The 16,647-nt window shown below is 39.7% G+C and overlaps 1 protein-coding gene across 2 annotated transcripts in view; it reads left to right on the forward strand.

Annotated features, from left to right (window-relative positions):
- Window positions 1-16,647, forward strand: part of FTO (FTO alpha-ketoglutarate dependent dioxygenase) — a 374,545-nt gene that overhangs the window by 153,067 nt on the left and 204,831 nt on the right. For both annotated transcript variants that reach the window (XM_044911496.1, XM_021704695.2), the window contains exons 5-6: window positions 7,105-7,184; window positions 14,017-14,160. In XM_044911496.1, the coding sequence (XP_044767431.1) occupies window positions 7,105-7,184; window positions 14,017-14,160 (224 nt within the window). The remainder of the gene's footprint in view (window positions 1-7,104; window positions 7,185-14,016; window positions 14,161-16,647) is intronic.

Genomic DNA, 16,647 nt, shown 5'->3' on the forward strand with positions numbered 1-16,647 from the left:
GCATGTTCTCTTGTTCCATTATTTTTGTCAGCATTTGATGTTATCAGTTATCAGTGGATTTTGGCCATTCTAATAGGTGGGTAGTAGTATCTTGTTTTAATTTGCACTTCCATGACAAATGATAATGAGCATCTTTTCATATGCTTATTTGCAACCTGTATATTGGTGAGGTGTCTGTTCAGGTCTTCTGCCCATTTCTTCAATAAAGGTGTTTGTTTTCTTGTTGTTGAGTTTTAAGAGTTCTTTGTATTTTGATCTTTTTTTTTTTTTTTTAAAGGTTTTATTTATTTATCTGAGAGAGAGAATGGGAGACAGAGAGCATGAGAGGGGGAGGGTCAGAGGGAGAAGCAGACTCCCTGCTGAGCAGGGAGCCCGATGTGGGACTCGATCCTGGGACTCCAGGATCATGACCTGAGCCCGAAGGCAGTCGCTTAACCAACTGAGCCACCCAGGTGCCCCAAGAGTTCTTTGTATTTTGAATTACAGTCCTTTATTGAACATGTCTTTTGCAAATATTTTGTCCCAGTTTGCAGCTTGTCTTCTTCTTCTCATGACAGTGTCTTTCACAGAACAGTTTTTAATTTTTCTGAAGTGCAGTTTACCAATTATTTCTTTCCTGGGTTGTGCCTTTGGTGTTGTAACCAGAGTCATCACCATGCCCAAAGTCATCTAGATTCCCTCTTATGTTATTTTCTAGGAGTTTTATGCATTTTATATTTAGATCTATGATCCATTTTGAGTTAATTTTTGTGAAAAGTGTAAAATTTGTGTCTAGATTCAATTTTTTTTTTTTTTTGCATGCAGATGTCCAGTTGTTCGAGCACCATTTGTTGAAGAGAGTATCTTTGCTCCACTGTATTGCCTTTGCTCCTTTGTCAAAGATCAGTTGACTGTATTTATGTGGCTCTTTTTCTGGATTCACTTTTTTTTCTGTCCGTTGATCTATTTGCCTGTTCTTTTGCCAATAAAACATTATCTTGATTACTGTAGTTTTATAGTAATTCTTGAAGTTGGGTAAATCAATCTTCCAACATTGTTCTTCTTCAATATTGTGTAGGCTATTTTGCGTCTTTTGTCTGTCTGTATAAACTGTAGAATCAGTTTGTCAGTATCCCCAAAATAACTTGGGATTTTGATTGGGATTGCATTGAATTTATAGATCAAGTTGGGAAGAGCAGACATCTTGACAATATTGAGTCTTTCTGTCCATGAACATGCAATATCTCTCCATTCGTTTAGTTCTTTGATTTTGTTCATCAGGGTTTTTTGGTTTTCTTTTCTTTTTTCTTTTTTTAATAGGGAGAGGGAGGGAAGACAGGGAGGGGCAGAGGGACAGGGAGAGAGAGAATCTTAAGTAGGATCCATGCCCCAGCATGGAGCCTGAAGCAGAGTTCTATCTCACAACCCTGAGATCCTGACCTGAGCCGAAATCAAGAGTTAGATGCTTAACCGACTGAACCACCCGCGTGCCCCTTTGGTTTTCTTTATGTAGATCCTTGTACATATGTTTTTACTTTGAAATTCCACTTATTCATTAGGAAAATGATTGACTTTTGTATATTAACCTTATATCCTGCAGCTATGCTGAAATAGCTTATTAATTCTAGGAGGGGTTTTTTTTGTTGATTCTTTTGGATTTTCTGTAGAGACAGTCACATCATCTATGAAGAAGGACAGTTTATCTCTTCCTTCTCAGTCTGTATACCTTTAATTTTCTTTTTTTGTCTCATTGTATTAGCTGGCACTTCTAGTGTGCTATTGAAAAGGACTGATAAGAAGAGACATTCTTGCCCTGTTCCCAATCTTAGTGAGAAATCAAGGTTAAGTGTGATGTTAGCTGTAGGTATTTTGTAGATGGTCCTTATAACATTGAATAAGTTACTCTCTAGTCCTAGCTTACCGGGAGTTTTTATTATGGATTTGTGTTGGATTTTGTCAGATGTTTTTTTCTGCATCTATTAATATGATCATGCGCTTTTTCTTCTTTATCCTGTTGATGTGATGGATTATATTAATTCATTTTCAAATATTGGGCCAGCCTTGCATACCTGGATAAGTTTCACTTGGTTGTTGCATATAAGTCTCTTAAGATGTGTAAAAAAGTATATAAAATACACATTGTTGGTTTCTATTTCTAATATTTTGTTGAGTATTTTGGCATTCATGTTCTTAAATATTGATTTGTAGTTTTCTTGTAATAGATTTGTCTGGTTTTTCTATTAGGGTATTGCTGGTCTCATAGTGAATTAGGAAGTCTTCCTTCCACGTTTTTCTTCTGGAAGAGTTTTTAAAGAATGGGTATAATTTCCTCCTTAAATGGTTGGTATTATATGTTGGCTAATTGAACATAATTAAAAAAAAAAAAAAAGAATTCACCAGTGAACCCATCTCGGCCTGGTGCTTTCTGTTTGGGAAGGTAATTAATTTTGATTCAATTCCTTCAGTACACATAGGCCTATTTAGATTATCTATTTTTTATGTAAGTTTTTGCAGATTGAGTCTTTCAAAGAATTGGTCCATTTTTTCTCAAAGTAAAAAGAAAAGCTGTTCCACCCCAAATCTTTTTTTAAAGATTTTATTTATTTCTTTGAGAGAGAGCATGAGCAGTGAGGAGGGGCAGAGGGAGAAGCAGACTCCCTGCTAAGCAGGGAGCTCAAATGCGGGGCTCTATCCCAGGACCCTGGGATCATGACCTGAACTAAAGGCAGGTGCTTAACCAACTGAGCCACCCAGGTGCCCCACAAATTGGTCCATTTCATCTACATTATGTATGCCTACAAATTTGTAGGCATAGAGTTGTTCATAGTTTTACTTTATTTGCCTTTTAATATCCATAGGATCTGTAGTGATGTTCCCTTTTTTTTTTTTACATTAAACTTTATTTTTATTGAAGTATAACATGACATACAAAAGAGTATGTAAATCAGGAGTGTAGAGCCAGCTATACTTAGTGTGTTTTTTTTATTTCTGGTATTAGTAATTTGTGTTTTTCCTATTGTTTTTCTTAGCCTAGATAGGGGCTTATTGATTTTATTGGTCTTTTCAGAGAACCAGCTTTGTTATATTGACTTTCTCTGTTGATTTTCTGTTTTTCATTTCATTGATTTCTGTTCTAATTATTATTTTTTTTCTTTTTCTTTTAGATTTAATTTGCTCTCCTTTTTCTAATTCCCTAAGGTTGAAGCTTATATTATGGAGTTTAGATCTTTCCTTTGTAATATATGCATTCAGTGTGTTATTTTTTACTCTTCAAAGTGCTTTGGCTGCATATCACAAATTTTGATGTTGTATTTTCATTTAGTTAAAAATACTTTAAAATTTCTCTTGATATTTCTTCTTTCACCATGGTATTTAGAAGTTCTTTAGTCTCTTAAGTATTTTGAGATATTCTAGCTGTCTTTCTGTTACTGATTTCTAGTTTATTTCCTGTATGGTCTGAGAGCAGACATTGTATGATTTCTATTCTTTGATATATATATATTTTTTGGGGGGGGGTCCCAGAATATGGCCTGTCTTGGTGAATGTTCCATATGAGCTTGAGAAGAATGTGTATTCAGCTCTTGTTGTATGTAGTAGTCTATAGATGTCAGTTATATCCAGTTGATTGATGGTATTCTTGAGTTCAGCTGTGTCCTTATTGATTCTCTGCCTAATGGATCTGTCCATTTCTGATAGGAGATGTTGAAGTCTCCAGCTATAATAGTGGATTTGTCTACTTCTCCTTGCTGTTCTGTTAGATTTTGCTTCATGTAATTTGACTCTCTTATAAGGTACATACACATTAAAGATTGTGATATCTTCATAGAGGATTGACCTTTTATCATTATGTACTGCCCTTTTTGTCCTTGGTAATTTACTTGTTTTGAAGTCTGCTCTGTCTGAAATTCATATAGGTACTCCAGCTTTGTTTTGATTATTGTTCGCACAGAATATCTTTCTCCACCCCTTTATTTTTAATTTATATGTGACTTTATAGTAGTGAATTTCTTGTAGACAACATATAGTTCTTGTTTTTTTTTTTTAGTTGTGTTTTGTTTTTTCATCCACTCTGACAATGTCTGTCTTTTAATTGGTGTGTTTACTCCTCTGACATTAAAAGTGATTATTGATACAATTGGTTTAATAGCTACCTTGTAGTTACACTGATCAGTAGTATCTCATAGGTCATTGATGCCCTTTGATTTGCTATTTGTTGCCCTTGTTCTTTGTTCCGATTTTTCTGTTTGGACATCATTTCTTCAGATATTTTTTTTCTGTCAATCTCCCTCTTTTTTTTATTTTTAAAGATTGATTTATTTATTTGAGAGAGAGTGCACATGCACACGGGAGCGGGGAATGGGCAAAGGAAGAGGAGAGAGAGAATCCGAAGCTGACTCCACACTGACCGCAGAGACTGACTCAGGGCTAATCCCACAAACCATGAGATTATGACCTGAGCTGAAACCAAGAGTTAGATGCTTAACTGACTGAGCCACCCAGGTGCCCACCTGTGTCATTCTTTCTCTTCTGAGAATCAAATTATAGTTATGTTACACTGATCAGTAGTATCTCATAGATCATTGATGCCCTTTGATTTATCTGTAGTCTTTATTTCTCTGTGTACTTCATTTTTGGGTAGTTTCTATTTCCATGTATTCTAGTTCACTGATTTTTCTGCAGTGTCTAAAGTGCTATTAATCTCATTCAGTGTGATTTTTTAAATTTCAGATACATTTTTCATCTTTAGAAGCTTCCTTTAATTTATTTGTATGTATGAAAGAAGTATATGTGAAAGAAAGATATGTATACATCTTATATATATGTGTCATATCATATATGTCATATATATCTTTCATTTCTCTTCTCCGTTACTTTTTTTATAAGATTTTAGTTTTTATTTAAAGGTTTTATTTATTTATTTGAGAGAGCAACAGAGAGAGTGATAGAGAGCACAAGTGGGGAGGAGAGGGAGAAGCAGGCTCCCCGCTGAGCAGGGAGCCCAACGCAGGCCTCGATCCCAGGACCCTGGGATCATGACCTGAGCTGAAGGCAGATGCTTAACCGACTAAGCCTCCCAGGTGCCCCAGATTTTACTTTTTCAAAAGATTTATTTTTGAGAGGGAGGGGGAGAGAGAGCACGAGGAGGGGGAGGGTCAGAAGGAGAGGGAGAGAAGTGGACTCCCCACTGAGTATGCAGCCTGATGTGGGGCTTGATCCCACGATCATGACCTAGCCGAAACTAAGAGTTGGACGCTTAACTGACTGAACCACCCAGGTCCCGCTATAACATTTCATTTTTAAGTAATCTCTATACCCAGCATGGAGCTCAAACTTATAACCCTGAGATCAAGAGTCATAAGCTCTGCCAACAGCCAGCCAGGCATCCCTCTTCTCTGTTACTTCTCAAGTGGATGCTGGATATTGTGAATTTTATTGGGTATCTGATTGTGTTAAATTCTTTTGAATAGTGTTGGACTTTGCTCTAATGACTAAACTATTTGGAATAACTTGGGTACTTTTGAGGCTTGCTTTTAAGCTATTAAGTGGATCTAGGGCAGCCTTTGATGTAGAACTAGTTTAGCTCTACTACTAATGCTTTTCCAAGGACTCTATCCATTATCTCATGTAGTAGGAGCCATTCTGACTGCTGAGAACACAAAATATCCCCAGCCCTGTGTGAGCTCTGAGATTTGTTCAGCCTATTGTTTGCTGATGCTTCTTTTCCTGCCCTTGGGAAGTTTTCATTTCCACCTACACACGTTAGTGCTCAGCCATAGACTTGGAAGGAACCCTTCTACAGATGTCTGCTTGTTTTCTCTCTGTATGGGTTCTCCTATTCCAGTATTCTGTCTTACAATCCTTGTTGCCTGGCTTTCCTAAACTCCAGTGTCTGTCTTCACAATTCCACAAGAAGGAAAACTGAAAACTCTGGGTTCTGCCTGACTCCCCCCCCCCCCCCCCCCCCTACTCTGGCTTTGAAACTGTTCCAGGTTTGTAAGCTAGGGCAATTTTAGGCCTCACCTATTTTGTTTTTCGATCTTTGGGATTGTATCTTGCTCTCTTTTCCAGTGTCAGAAATGTTTGTTTCCTATTGTTTTGGTCCATTTTTATAGTTGTTTAAGGTAGGAGGGCAAACCTTGTCACTGGTACTCCGGAATGTCCAGAAGCAGGAGACCTTCAGTTGACATTTTGCATTTCCATTATTTTGTTGAGAAGTTAATTTTGCTGCCCTGTAAGGGGTGTGGTGGTTTTGCCGTTTAGTTTAAATCGTTATGAATGTTGGTATCTTGGTAAGAAGCCTCTGTTACCTATGTAGGAAATCACCCAGTGCTGGGGAATAGTACTGTTCCACTCTCTTCTTTGTAATAGAGGAAGTGATGTCCTAAGCAGAGGTGATAGAGATGTTGCCTGATGTGTGGCATCATTTCTTAGAGTACGCAACAACTTGGCCATTGGTTTTTCTTCCACTGTGTGTGGTTTTAGGCTTCTTCTTCAGCTGATGAATTCACTACCTACTCCATTCTGGGGCTGTGAATCCATAGGCTTGAATTCTGACCTGAGTGCCAAAACATTGCCAACTGCTGAGTTGGTTGGTTTTTTGCCTGGAAAAGTTGTTAGGGCAAAATTGATACTTTGATTGGGGAGAGAAAGAGGCAGATTTTCAGATGAAAGCTGTTCCACCCCAAATAGTTTAAAAAAATTTTGGCTTATTATCTAAAGGCATGGGTAGAATTTGATATATCATGAGAATGAGAAAGAAGCTCATAAATAGTAAACTTAGTGACGAGTGGGCATCATAAGACCACACATAAGTAGGGTGACCATGTATCCTGTTTGCTAAAGATAGCCCTGAACACCTGTTGTCTTGGAATAATTAACATCCCCTTTTGCTCTTGGAAGTGTCATGGTTTTGATGTCTCTCTCTCTATACTTATATACACACAAAGTCATCCTAGTTGTAAAGAATGGTTTAAAGAATACAAAGTAGGTGTTAATTCCCTGGTTATTGTCCTTGAATGATGGATTTACTGTTTACTTTGTATTTTTGTTGAATAGTTTATAGTGACTAATAAATGTGTGCGTGTGTGGTTTTATTTTTTTTAATTTTTGGTATTTTTCCTATAGATGATCTCAATGCCACCCACCAACACTGTGTTTTGGCTGGTTTACCACCTCGGTTTAGTTCCACCCACCGAGTGGCAGAGGTAAGTGTTAATAAAAATGTGATTCAAACTTAATTGGATGTGACAGCAGTGGTTGAATGAGCAATTTTGCGTAGAGTTTTGGAAGAGTATTTGATAGGAAAATTGCTTCCATCGAACTTGACGTTAGCCTTTATTTACTTGCTTTATTAGCTTTGAGTTGTGTGGGAAACAGTTTTAAAAAGTGTGTTCACAGCATGGGATTAGTATATTTTGCTTCTTTGGGATTCTGTTTCTTGGAGAAGGTAAAATGCTATTGGCAGGTGTTGCTAGCTAGAGATTGTCTAAGGGGTTTTTATCTGTCAAGGTCAAGGACAGGAGATGGCCAGAAGGAAGTGGGGAGGGGGCGCCTGGGTGGCTCAGTCGTTAACTGTCTGCCTTCGGCTCAGTTCATGATCCCAGGGTCCTGAGATCGAGCCCCTCATTGGGCTCCCTGCTCGGTGGGAAGCCTGCTTCTCCCTCTCCCACTCCCCCTGCTTGTGTTCCCTCTCTCACTGTGTCTCACTCTGTCAAATAAATAAATAAAATCTTTAAAAAAAAAAAAAAAAGGAAATGGGGAGGGTTTGTGTGCTTGTGCATGTGTTAGCTGTGACCAGGCTCCGGTGGCTGAGAATTTACATTTCCCTTAACTTTTGGGTCAGACTTCTGGGCATGTGAATGTAAATTAAGGAGAGAGTTACAGTGGTGCCCAGTAATTTCTGAACTCCCCAGTTGAGTTCATAACCCAGACTTTAGTGCTAAATTCTGCCACCACTTGCGGTGGCTGATGGTCAGCTGATTAGACCAGTTCAGAATGGAAACTTAGAAGGTGGGAGAAACTCCTAGTAGTCACCCTGCGGTACTGTGTGATCAGTTAAGGAAGGTTCCAGAGAGCAGGGGAATAATCATGAGAAGGCCTACAAGTTGACTTCATATCCAAGCTTGTTATCTGTGCTTTGTTTTGTAGATTGACTTTCCATCGTGCCACAGGGGGACCAGGGTGGGAAGTTGGGCAGAAGGGATTCAACAAAATGGCAGGGGAACACAAGCACAAGTCCTTCTCAGTCCCGAGACTGAGTCTGTAAAGCAGTGGCATGTCGTATGGTAATTAAGTGGCTTTTCTCGTGGACTGGTCATGTTGCTGTGGGCCAGAGAGGGCCTGAGTATCTGTTAAATCAAGATGCCATCCAGCCCATGAAACATGCCTTCGTCCCTTTCTCCTCATGTCCCTTGCCCCTCTCTTCCATTCGCTCATCCAAATATTGAGTGCCTGTCACATGTCCAGTGGCAAGATGGGCTTGAGAGAGCCATCAACATCATCCCTAGTACGTCTGTGGCCACTCCCTTTGTTGAACTCCCATTTTAGTTGGGGGGACAGATCCCAAACAAATAAACACACGGATAATTATCTGAGAGACCTGAAAGTAAGTTCTGTTAGGCAGTCGGGAAGGAAGGACTGCCTGAGCAGAGGGAGGAATAGAGGAGGAATGTGTGTATGGACAAACAAATGAGCTCGTTATTGGATGCTTTCGCCGTGCCAGGCTCTTGGCTGACTCTCAAGCCTGGGTGATTTGGGGATGACATTGCCATTAATAGAAACAGCAGTTGAAGGCATTGGGGGAAGACAGTAGTTCATTCAGTTTTGAACAGGCTGAGTTGGAGCTGACCAGTGGAGCGGTCTGGCAGATAAAGGCAAACAAGGGACTAAAGCTCTCCTCCTCCCCGTCCTGCAGTAGGACATGCCTACACAGAAGCCGTCCAAAGGGGCCCTCCAGAATACAGTTTGAACAGTACCCCTGTGCCCTGAGTTCCTTTTTTTCCAGGTGGACCAATTTTATGAGGATAGCGGTGCTTTCACAATATCCTGAGGTTCAGCATTTTCTGCTTTAATCACAGCTGTATTTGTGTCCTCTAAGTTTTAGGCAACATTGTGAGCATTAATTAACTCTTAAATAAAGAAGTGGGTTTGTGTAGTGATGCTCTTGGGAGAAACACATTATCTCAAATCTATGTCTTTTATAGTCTCTGTACTTGAGTTCAAGCTACTAATTAGACACCTCCACTGTGAATGATGTAACAATCTTGCTTTCTATATTATAGGTCAGGGTCAGCAAACTGTGGCCCATGGGCTAGCCAGCTGTTTTAATAAAAAAATTTTAATTGAAACACAGCCACACTCATTTGATTCCATATAGTTTATGGCTGCTTTGGAGTTACAAAGGCAAAGCTGCAGAGTCGCAACAAGACCTTAAGGCCTGCAAGCCTAAAATACTTACTATCTGGCCTTTTAAGAAAAAGTTAGCTGACTTTGTTTTATGTGATCTTATGTATACAGGCTTTAATAATCACCTTAAAGTAAAAAGTAATTTTTGAAACATCACCATTTTAAGGTAACTTTTTATTTCTATGGAAAGTCAAAAATGATAATGTTCAGTGTTGGTAAAGTTATGGTGAAACAGGTATATTCATATACTTCTGGAAGTTTTTCTAATTGGTATACTTTTTGGAAAGCTGTATGGGGATGTGTATAAAGTACCATAAAAATATCTTTGATCTGATAACACTGTTTTTGGGAGTCAAACCTAGGAAACACTTCAAAGAAAGATAACACACACACATATAAAAATGTTTAGAGTGACTAAGAGTAGTGAAGAGCTGGAGAGAACTTTAGTGCCTCTGTAGTACATGACTAGTTAATTAAATTAGTTATCACCTCAGTGAGCAACCATTGAAAATACTTACTTTGAGTACTTACGTACAGAGAAAAACAGAATAGACACTGATGTGTACATTCTGATCACAGCCGTGTGGAAAAACAAAGAATCATGTGCAATAAAAATAATTAAAATAAGGTAAGGTGACAGGATTATTATTTTATCTTACTTAAAAATTTTTATTTCATGTATTGTTGTCAGTAATAAAAGAGGGAAAAGATTTTTTTTTTCTAACATGAAAGTTACATTATTATTTCCCTCAAGAGAAGAGATGGAAAAAATCCATGCAGTGTTGTAGCCCTCACTTATTTTATAAATGTCCTCTCCTTCATACAGAATTAACGTGGCATGCCTTATCTGTGCCACACAAAATGATTTGCTGTTTTCTGTCCATTCAAAATATGTCAGAAACAGATTGTCTTAAGGAAGTGATGTTCTGAATTTCATTTTAGTTCATCAGAGAAGAAATCTATTTAGTTTTTCGGTTACATGTGACTAGATTATGTCTGACAGCTCTCGACTTTTATTGGATTTTTTTCTTCTGGTTGGAAAAGAAGAAATCTGTTTTTTTAATTTAAATTTTATGAATTTTATATATAATTATATTGTGAATAGGTAGTTACTCAAACGATTCAAAATTCAGAAAGTACCCAAGAATAAATAGTTTAAAGTCTCTTCCTCCTAAAGCCAACCAGCTCCTCCTCCCCAGAGGCAACTAGTGTTATCAGCTTCTTGTTATCCTTTCTGTGATACTTAATACATATATAAGCAAATATGTGTTTAATTAAAAACATTTTTTATACAAATGGTAGCCTACTCTACATACCATTCTGCACTTTCGTTTTAGTAAGCCTTGGTGATAACTTACCAATATGTAATTCATACTTTGGAGTAGGCAGTGGTTTTTTTAGATAAGACACCAAAAGCACAAACAACCAAAGAAAAAGTAGGTAAATTGGACTTCAACAAAATGAAAAACTGTTATGCTTCAGGGGCACCTGGGTGGTGCATTGGGTTGAATGTCCAACTCTTGGTTTCGGCTCAGGTCATGATCTCAGGGTCATGAGATTGAGCCCCATGTTGGGCTCTGCACTCAGCATGGAGTCTGCTGGAGATTCTCTCTCTCTCTCTCTCTCCCCCCATGCTCTCTCTCCTCTCTCTACAATAAATAGGGGCACCTGGGTGGCACAGTCAGTTAAGCATCTGACTCTTGGTTTTAGCTCAGGTTGCAATGTCAGGGTCGTGAGATCAAGCCCCATCTTGGGCTCCATGCTCAGCACTGAGTCTGCTTAAGACTCTCTCTGTCCCTCCCCACTGTTCTCTGTCTTTCTCTCTCTCAAATAAATCAATCAATCTTTAAAAAACAAACATACAAATAAATGAATCTTAAAAAAAAAAACAAAACCGGGGCGCCTGGGTGGCTCAGTCGTTAAGCGTCTGCCTTCGGCCCAGGTCATGATCCCAGGGTCCTGGGATCGAGCCCCACATCGGGCTCCCTGCTCAGCGGGAAGCCTGCTTCTCCCTCTCCCACTCCCCCTGCTTGTGTTCCCTCTCTCGCTGTGTCTCTCTCTGTCAAATAAATAAACAAAATCTTTAAAAAAAAAAATAAATAAATAAAAAAACCAACCCTATTATGCTTCAAAAGGTTCCATCAAGAAAGTGGAAAGAGAACTTATTTTATCTAGAATGCGAGAACGTATTTTCACATCACTTATGTCACAGGGTACTTGTGTCTAGAGTATATAAATAACTCTTACAACCCAATAATTAAAAAGATAAATAATCCAATTTTTTTAAATGACAAAAGATCTGAAGAGACATGTCTGCAAAGAAGATGCACAAGTGGCCAATAAACACATGACAAGATGTTGAACATCATTAGTCATCAGGGAAATGCAAAGCAAAGCCATATTGAGTTATCACTTCACACCCACTAGAATGGCTACAGTCAGAATCACAGTGACAAGTATTGGTGAAGATATGCAGAAATTAGAACCCTCCTGCACTGCTGGAGGGAATATAAAATGGTTCAGCCACTTTGGGGGACGGGCTGACCTTTCCTCAGAATTTTAAATACAGTTACCTCAGGAGCCAGCAATTCCATACCGGAGAGAGATGAAAACTCGTACGTGAATGTTCTTAGCAGCTTGACTCATAATAGGCAAAAAGTGGGAGCAATCCAGATAATGAATGGAAAAGCGAAAGCGGTATTTCCATACAATCAAATATTATTTGGCAGTAAAAGGGAAGGAGTTACTGACAGGTGCTACAACATGGATGAACCTTGAACTGTCATGCTCAGGGAAAGAAGCCAGTCACAAAAGATCCCCTATCGTATGATTTTATTTTTAGGAGCGGTCCCGCGTAGTCAGACCTGTGGTCACAGGAAATAGACTGGTGGTTGTCTGGAGCTGGGCAGGTGGGCAGGAAGGGGGCAGCAGGTGACTGCTAAGGGGTGCCATTTGTTTTGGGGAGGTGACCAAAATGTTCTAAAGTTAACTGTGGTGACGGTGGCATAACTCTGTGAATATACTATAAACTAATGAATTGTATGTTTTCACGGTGTGACTTTTGTGACATGTGAATTATGTCTCAATAAAGTTGTTACCCGTCCCTGCCAAAAAACAAAAACAAACAAAAAAACGGGCCTTATTATAGGTTCTGTACAACGGATAAAACTCTGAACACCCAGGAAAGAAAGTTCCCTCAGCCCTCCCCCCCCTTTTTTTTTTTTTTTTTGCCTGCCAGTATGGCTTCGCTGTAGTTTATTTAACAAGTCCCCTATGGATGGGAAATTTAGGTTATTTCCAGCCTTTTCAATAAATGGCATTGTGATTAGTAACCTCTTACATAGGTCACTCAATACTTGGGAAAGTAAAGGTGTGAGTAGAGCATGTTTATAGAGAGACCGTCATTTTAAAAGAGGTTGCAGGAGTGGCTCCAGGACAAAAGTGAGTGGTGATTCAGCTTTGCTTTCTGTTCTTTTCTTTGTAGCAAATTGGAGCTGCCTGCTCTCGTGCTCCTAGCACTCTGAGATCTTCATATACACATTAGTCAGGCTTCGGTATTTGGCACCGTAACTTTGTTTTTCCCAGGCTTATCCGTGACACATTGCGTAACATGGCAGTAACCATAGAAAGAATTTTTGTACCAGGGCATTAGCCTTCAAGGTTATTTCTGAGGGATCTGTTTAAATTATGTATGTTGGAAGAGAAATACTTTAGGGATACATTTTCATCATTGGGTCGAACGGGTATTTATAGCTTGCTTTTTATCATTCTAGGAAATCATGTTGTCATCAAAACCAATGGATTCACACTCCGTCTGCATCCTTTTCTTTTCTGACATACATCATTCAAAGGAGGGGTTGTCCATTTGACCTCTGTTTTGCTCCCACAGACAAAGAGAAGGATGAACTAGTTATCTGTGCCCTTGCCAATACCAAGGCACTAAGTTATGCCTTTGAACATGCCTTGAGGGCATGAACCACATATTCTCCATTATTTGAAGAACGTATTCCGCCAAGGACCGCAGCTGCTTGGTTTTTGCAGAAAAGGAAAATGAGTTCTTTGCCCTGTGTTTATAACTTCAATTTTTTTTTTTTTTTCCCGCCGTTACTATTCCCTTTTGTGGGCTGTTGATTCGATCAGTCTGGTTACCTTTCTTTCCCATTGTTAGATTCAGGGTACTTAATAACAAAGTCAGTATTTTTGACTTCTTGGTTGATTAGTTATTCATCCAAAAACTACTTACTAAGTTTCTTTTACATTTAGGACTTGGTTCTAGATACTGCAGTATCTGTAGAAAAAATTTATGTAATAAAATGGTGTGTGTGTATGTATATACATGTGTATATATATACATATAAGTATGTACATGGTTTTAGCCTCAGAGAGCGTACGGTTTAGTGATATATGGCCCACATCATAAAAGAAAATCAACAAGGAGAGTGGCCCAAGTGAGGCTAAGCACAGAGCCCAGGGAGCAGGCCACTATAGTAATTCTTAAGTTGAATATGGGCTGAGCTGTGGGGGCAACAGGTAAATGTATGGAAAAGGGACAAATGTGAACATCCCCAGGAAGCATTGTATGGTAAACTTGGATTTTGCTTACAGTCCTGATTGCTGGTTCTGTCTCTGCAGTGCTCGACCGGAACCTTGGATTATATCTTAGAGCGCTGCCAGCTGGCTCTGCAGAATGTCCGTAATGAGGTGGACAATGGTGATGTTTCTTTGAAATCCTTTGAGCCTGCAGTTCTGAAACAAGGAGAAGAAATCCACAACGAGGTGAGACTTTTCAAGAACTGGGAAGCTACTTGTGAGCTAACAAGTTGATCTGCCATAATTTCATATGGGTATGAGCCCTGAAATTCCTCAGTGAGAGGCAAAGAACAGTTTAATTACCTACAACGACAGCAGTAGCCAGAGTATCTGCACTTTTGTGCCAGTTCTGTAAGCCTCTCTCTGCAGGACAATGCAAAGTGGGCCCATAATGTGGACGCATGCAGGGCTTGTGTTATATGAGAGGAACTTGAGCCAAGGGAAGCTGAATCTTTTATAATAGGTAGTGAGCATGCCTGACCTTTGCTCCAAACCAGACACCGTCTTTATCCTCCAAGGCTGTTAGCATCCCTGCCCTTTGTTCTGGAGGAGAAACTATATCTTCCAAGGTTGTTTACGCTACCAAACATTCTTACAGTAGGAGGCTGAGGTGGAGGGAAGTCAGTGCCTTGCTCACAAGACATGCAGAAGCATGAGACTCATGAAGAGTAGTCTTCCCGCAAAGACCAGTGGGATCATGGGTGGGCCCTAAGAGCAAGTGTCAGTGCCTTGCTTGTTATTTACAAAATGAGGTGCAGTTCTGCAGTCAGACCAGCAGGATCCCACCATCCAGGGTTTCACAAACTTTGCTGCTCTCAGTAACACCCTTTCCGCTGTTCCTTTATCTTTGGACCATCCATGTTGTGGTCTATTTAAGGCTTCTAAAAATTCCGCTCATTTGTTTAAAAAGATTTATTTATTTATTATTTTAGAGGCAAGAAAGAGCGGGTAGAGGGAGAGAGAGAGAATCCCAAGTGGACTCCCTGCTGAGCACAGAGCCCGACTTGGGGATCAATCCCATGACCCCGAGATCATGACCTGAGCCAAAATCAAGAGTCAAATGCTGAACTGACTGAGCCACCCAGGCGCCCCGTAACTCAGCTCATTTTTTAGAGAAATACATTTCTTTGAAAAGGAGGCTTTGCATTACCACTGTAAGTAGAAGCCAGCATCACCAGGCAAAAGAAAGGAACCAGGGAAATCTCGCCATTGAAAACAGAGCAGTGTTACCACCTTCCAGCAGGTGCTTTTGCTGGGAGGAGGCTCTGAGCCTCAAGTCTCCGTTATCCATGGGAGAAGGGAGATTTGCATACAACTTCATGCATTTTCTAGCAGACATTGAATGTTATACTTCAAATGGGTGAATTTTGTCATGGGTAAATTATACCTCAAAACAAAAAACATTAAAAGGAAAAAAGGAGATTCCCAAGGGCTAGAGAACTGTTGAAGGTTATCACCAACCTGCGACTTTCTCTTTGCTAGAATTGGAAGGATTGATGGAGAATTTGGAATATAAAAATGTTCTCTTTCGTCCTTTCAACAAGTAATGACTGACCTTGTGTCTGGTATCTTCTGTGTGCTTTAAGATATACTGGTAAGTAAAACAGTCGTTCTAGTGTAGGGAGATGACAAGTAATAAACTTGGTGCATCTGTTCATCTGGTAGTATGTTAGATTGAGAGAGCTGGAAAACATTCCCACTGAGAAGATGTGCCGCAGGCAGGGGCTTAAAGGACATGAGGAGTGAGCCATGTAGATATCTGGGGAACAGCATTTGGGCAGAGGGAGAAGCCACTGCAAAATCTGTGATGTGGGAGAATGCCTGGTGTTTCCAGACTAGGTAAGGGAGAGTCTACCATTGTGACTTGAATGGCAGGAGTGGGGCTGTGAGTTAGAGGACATGAGGTCACAGAGGTGGTATTAGGGGACTGGAAGGCAGCAGATCGTATCAGTCCTTGGAGGTCCCTATAAGGACAACCACTTTCCCGTTTACTCAGAGGGAAATGGGGAGCCACTGAGGGGTTTGGAGCAGAGGAGAAACAGTGTCTGCTTCCACAATATCATAAAATGTCTTTAAAGAGATATTTAGGATCTTATGAACTGCTTCATACTTTCTGAAACATTGCCATAATCTCTAGAACCAAAGGCAAAGAAATTCTTCCTTATGAGCAACACTTCTGATGCTCATAAGCTGCACTCAGGACTGACTTTCTTCCCTTCATTGTGCCTGATAAGTGTCCCATTTTTTCTCCTCTCTGTCCTTGCTAGAGACATTGTTGATAGCTAGAACTTCAAGAGACATAAGCATTTATGGGCCTGGTGACCTCACTGAAATTAGACTTGGGAGCAAAGTTATGTCTTTCTCCATATTTGTAGTAAAGAAATTCTAATCTGGAAATGTAAGTCTTTTCCTTCTCTACAAACCTTGCAATGTTAGGATTCAGGCTAGTAGAATGGGTGTCCCCTTTTAACACTTACCGGGGCTATTTTTGCCCCCTGTCCTTCTGGTCTTCTCTGACTGACTGAGATGTTTTGTTATCATCAACCGGTGGGGGCGGTCTGTAGCAATCACCCTGTTTATCTAACAGAATATTGTCATCTGAACCCATTAGTCTCAGAAAGTGACTGGCTGCTTTTGTCATTGTATACGTTAGCAAAGCGGGATAGAGCTATA

The sequence above is a fragment of the Neomonachus schauinslandi genome, chromosome 16, assembly GCF_002201575.2.
Source record: "Neomonachus schauinslandi chromosome 16, ASM220157v2, whole genome shotgun sequence".
NCBI lineage: Eukaryota > Metazoa > Chordata > Mammalia > Carnivora > Phocidae > Neomonachus > Neomonachus schauinslandi.